The sequence below is a fragment of the Octopus bimaculoides genome, chromosome 14 (assembly GCF_001194135.2).
Source record: "Octopus bimaculoides isolate UCB-OBI-ISO-001 chromosome 14, ASM119413v2, whole genome shotgun sequence".
Classification (NCBI taxonomy): Eukaryota; Metazoa; Mollusca; class Cephalopoda; order Octopoda; family Octopodidae; genus Octopus; species Octopus bimaculoides.
Window position 1 is genome coordinate 12,465,178 of NC_068994.1, and position 5,818 is coordinate 12,470,995.

General features: G+C 39.5%; 1 protein-coding gene across 1 annotated transcript in view; it reads left to right on the forward strand.

The window, feature by feature from the left end:
• LOC106872619 (regulator of telomere elongation helicase 1) overlaps window positions 1-5,818 on the forward strand; it is a 76,576-nt gene that overhangs the window by 51,624 nt on the left and 19,134 nt on the right. Inside the window, exon 17 of the mRNA XM_052973020.1 lies at window positions 4,784-4,906. Within this exon, the coding sequence (XP_052828980.1) occupies window positions 4,784-4,906 (123 nt within the window). The remainder of the gene's footprint in view (window positions 1-4,783; window positions 4,907-5,818) is intronic.

Genomic DNA, 5,818 nt, shown 5'->3' on the forward strand with positions numbered 1-5,818 from the left:
ATATATATGTATGTATTAATGTATATCTCAGTATATACACACACATACACCGACACATACATAAGAAAGACAGACAGATAAATGTAATACCAATACCTTCATAGAGTGCATATATGTCATCATCATCATTTAGCTTCTGCATTTCATGCTGGCATGGGTTAGTCAGTCTGACAGGATTCGACAGGTCAGAGGACTACATTGACCTTTTATATCTGGTTTTTTTTTGGTGGGGGCATTGTTTCTACAGCTGGGTAGCTCCCTAACTCCAACCACTTTACAAAGGCTACAGGATATAGTCATAAAAAACTTGGGCCCTGTAGCCCTACATTGTTTTTTTTTCTTTCTTTCTTTCTTTTTGTGCTTTTGCTTTTGAGATGTAAATTTTAACCTAATATGGCACAATCCTCAATACCAGGTTTCATTTTCTACCAAGCCACCAGGATTATATCATCACAGAATAAATTATCAGGATTCATCATGAATGAAAATGGTTAAACTATAAGGAAAGGCTGGGAACCATCAAAAAAGCCTAAGCAGTTGCATACAACAGAATTTGCTGAAGGCAGTTGACACATTCTCAAAAAATAAACCAGATGTTAAATGGTGATTTTGCTTTCCTTGTTGAAATAGTCTTCTGGGTGTGCAAATGATGAGATGAGCCCATTATACTACAAAATGAAAAAGGATAAAGATCCTCTTTGGTCTTATCATAATTATATATACACACATATATATTATATGAAAGGGTAAAGGCCCCCTTCGGTCATGACTGACCATGGGATTGCACCTAGAAAGTTACCCTCCGAGGCATAAGTCTGGGCAAGGTTGTTTACGGAAGACCAGCAGTTGCCCATGCATACCAGTCTCCCCTCTCCACACCACTGATGTTATCCAAGGGAAAGGCAAAGGGGCCGATAAAGCTTGGCACCTGTGATGTCGCAACTCATTTCTACAGCTGAGTGAACTGGAGCAACGTGAAATAAAGTGTCTTGCTCAAGAACACAACACACAGCCTGGTCCCAAATCAGTACACAAGATGGTAATTGTTCCAGGAGGTAAAGAAACCTCAAGGAGAATAAAGAACAAGAAGGATTGATTTTAAGAATGTTCAGTATCAAGACATGAGCAATTGATTTCTTTCAAATTGTCAAAGATCAAATGACCTCCTACACCAATGTCAATGGAAGCAAAATTGTCATCCAACAGGACCATAGCAGCAGCAACTTTGCTCACATCACTGCCAGCAATTTCCATTGCAACTTCAATACCAGCTTTCATCAAAACTGGAGAATCTCTTATACCATCCTCTGTGACTACATGCACACATGCATCAGCCTGCAGCCTCCCACTTCATAACTATCCATTACATGTGCTGGTACAGACATATCCTGTCTCCCTCTAAATCATCCTACCAGTGCTTTACTCTCATTCAACATAGCAGCTGTGGGCTGGAAGAGGCCTCATGGCAGGCCCCACAGCAGATGGGTAGACATGATTGGAGAAGTTCTCCAGAGACTCAGACACCTTGGAGGATGCAGAGGGGCTGGTGCAGAACTGCCAGTGATTGGGAGCACTGGTGGACCTGGTCAGCTCTACGCATGATGATGCCTCTGGGACCACTAATTTGGAATGATCCCAGCCTCATCAAGCAAGAGCATGAAGCCAAACCTGTGACTGCCACAATTTGACCCTGATGCTGGCTGCCTTCTACAATGATAGCTTCTGTTGTGGGGAGGTATAGGCAAAAACAATTTCAAAATAGTTGTGGAGGCTTTGGTCAATTTGAGCCAAAGTCATGTCTCTCAGGTCTCTTCCATGGACAACAGATGGTTTTGCATCTCTTGGATTAACTTGATCCACAGGAACCCCTTGCTTTGCCACAAAATCATCCACTGTTTTGCTGACTACTTTACAGGGTGGATGCTTTTTTGTGGCACTGCCACTGGTGAGAGCACCAAATATCTTGCAAGACTTAAAGAATTTTCAACCGAATGTATCAACCCCAGTACTTATATTTTCAAAATCCCTGTACTTATTCTATCAATTTCTTTTACTGAACTACTTACAAAGTTACAGAGGTGTAAATACCAGTACTGGTTGTCAAGCAGTGGTGGTGGGAGAAAATGGGCTTCTTTCAGTTTCCATCTGTCAAATCCATTCACAAGCCTTTAGTTGGTCTGGGGCAATAGTACAATACACTTGCCCAAGGTGCATGCAGTCATATATATTATTGTTATTGAGTGAAAGAGCAGTGCATGCCATCAAAGTCACACTGGAGTACAAATATATGAAACCCAATATACCTGTCATGACCACTTGTCTGATAAGGGTACACCAGGCACATGCATCACAACCATATGTGCGTGACATGGTGATCTCATATCAAGAGAAACAGTACATGACCTTGCAGGTGGGACCCAGTTAGAATTTTCTTTAAGTCGAGTAGCCCATCCTGCTCAAAAGGTTGCTGAATAAGGCTAGTTTAAGGATGTTGAATGAAACACCCATGTTTCCAGAGGTGAATTATTCAAACCCTAAAGAATTCCTCTCAACACATGGCTATGATGCTCCCCCACTACATCTGCTTGTGATCAGAGATGCACATATCGTCAACCATTAAGGGACATGCTCAACTGGTTACGGTCAAACAATTGACAAGCAAATCTGTGGTAATGAGCAGAATATTTGCTGTAGCCCATCTTTTATACCAAGACAAAACAATGTACATGATAACACTTCCAATCAATTAAGGTCAGAAGCCATGAGTGCCACTGCTTGGTATTGCATCAGGGCATTTATTATTATTATTATTATTATTATTTAAAACAGTTTGATTCAACCTCATGTGACTTTAAATTTTGTAGGCTTCTTGCAGAAACCTAGCTAGTTGAATTCAGTTAACTGATTGGGGAGATATAGTAAGTGCAAGATGGCTACCAGAAACTGGGCTGCCATTGGTCAAGTTGTGTCATGTGGTGTTATTAGAAGTGAGATTAGTATTTCAGCAACACCAGATGATTTAAAAAGGAGAGTTTCTTGGACTGTGTGGCTGAACAAGAAGCTGGTGGTACTTTTCTGTCTGGCTCGTCTCTGAAGGAACTTATGGACAAGGATGTGTGTGTGCATATACCAGATGTATGAGTGCATAGATGTGTGTGTCTGATGCCTATGTGTGTGTATCTGCTTTCTGATGGTTGCGCGCGTGTGTAACCTGGTGTTTGGGTGAGAGCTGATGGCATCAGTTCTGTGCATATGTATGTATTTGCAAGGGTATGTGTGTATATAGGGGTGCATCTGCATATCAGCCATACATGAGCACTCATCCGTGACTGTTGCCTGCTCGGTGTCCCTTTAATCTACACACTGATGTGATAATAAGTAGTCAATTTATTGATCTTTAAAGAAGGGAACATATTAATTCTGATGTGGGCAACCTTTGCTTTTCAACGTCAGGATCTGCTGTGGTATTTATCCCTTTTCTCTAAAAGCATTTACCAGAGAAGGTGAGTAATGGTACCCACTAGGAATTCATCCTTGAATTCACCTGCTCAGTTCAACAGGAGCTTCCAAGCCAAGCTACTGAGCTCACGCGCACACACACACACACACACACACCTGGCACGTGTGTGTGTGTGTGCATGCATGCATAGAGAGAGAGAGAGAGAGGGAGGTAAAGTGAAAGGTATGCAGATATGAATAAATATATTGTATTTTGTGTATGCACATGCATATATTACTCTGTATGTATATTAGTGTGTCTGTTATGTGTATATGTGTGTGTGTGTGTGTGTGTGTGTATATATATATATATATATATATATATATATACACACACACACACACTTTTACATGGGAATGGTGGACAATGACTTCACAGTTTAATGAAGGTATGGATGCAGAAGCTTCGAAGTCACTGTGAACCTTTTCATTGTTGAAGTTTAATACATATATACTCTACTGCAAAGTATTGAGTAATCCTTCAGCTTAACCTTAAATGTTTTTTTATATACAACTCAACATACAAGCAAGCATCAAACAAACACACACACACACACACATATATTGTATGTCTTGTGTGTACAGTTGGCTGTACGACTACTGCTAGTGAGTTTAGAGCTCTGAGTTGTGTATCATCCAGTCGGCTTTACATATAGAGGTATGGTTACTACTGTACGTGGCTGTATTACTGGTTATGATATATACAGCAAAATGTAATACATATATGCACACACACACATATACATATACATATATTTATTTATACACACATGTATACATGTTTATATATATGCATACATACATATATTTTTTATAGATACACACATATATATACACACACACACACACATACATATCCGTATATTTATTTATACATACATGTACATATACATGTTTATATATATGCATACATACATATATTTATTTATACACACATGTACATATACATGTTTATATATATGCATACATACATATATTTATTTATACACACATGTACGTATACATGTTCATATATATATGCATGCATACATATTTTTTTATACATACACACATATATATATATACACACACACATATATATACACATACATATATACACACACACACACATATATATATATATGTATATATATAAATATATACACACTCATATTTATATATATATATATATACACATGTATATAGACACAGGTGTGTGTACATGTAAAGGCCACTCACCCCACACCCCCATACCATCATTCACCACCGCCAGCATCTTCATCACTATCTCACTTTCTCATTGCAGCCAGATGAAGGCAGTCAGTCCCAACAAGAAATTACCAGTGCAGCTAACCCCACTTGCAATGTTGCAGTCGCAACAACAAACCAGGATATGTACAAGCAGTTGGCTGGCGACTATGCCGCTGTGGTAACTATATTGCAGTAGCAGCATCAATAGTAGTAGTAGTGGTACTACCACTACTACTACAAATTACAACTGCTGCTCCTTCTATTACTACAACTGTACTTTCTATATTTCAATGGTAACTGTGTCATAGATCAAAGTGGGAGTCTACTCTATGTCGCTATAGTGGTTGTTTCAGTGTTGTATTGCTATGGTAACTCTTATAGTAAGGGGTCTTCTATATATCACTATGGTAACTATATTGTAGCAGCTATAACAGCAGCAACAGCTGTAGTAATAGTAGTAGTAGCAGCAGCAGCAATAGTAGCAGCAGCAGTAGTAGTGGTGGTAGTAGTAGTAGTAGTAGTAGCAGCAGCAGCAGCAATAGTAGCAGCAGCAGTAGTAGTGGTACTAGTAGTAGTAGTAGTAGCAGCAGCAATAGTAGCAGCAGCAGTAGTAGTGGTACTAGTAGTAGTAGCAGCAGTAGTAGCAGCAGTAGTAGTTGTAGTAGTAGCAGCAGCAATAGTAGTAGTGGTAGTAGTAGCAGCAGCAGCAGTAGTAGCTGTAGTAGTAGTGGTAGTAGTAGCAGCAGTAGTATAAGTAGTAGTAGCAGCAGCAACAGTAGTAGCTGTAGTAGTACTAATATGTATTACCATGGTAACTAAATTTTTAAGGTCTATGGCACTAATTCTATTGTAGTACAATGTGCTTGTGTGTATACTATCATAGTTGTAAGTATTATGGTGGTGGTGGTGGCTGTAGTGAGTTCTCCATCTCTATAATGATTTTGTAGTAATATTAGTGGTCACCTCTGCCATTATTATTATAGGGTATATACGTGAGCGTTTGTATATATGTGGTGGAGGGTGCTGAAAAGTTCCTGGCTTTAAGGGTATAATGAAATGCCTGTTTGGCGGCTCGACCCCCCCCCCCCCC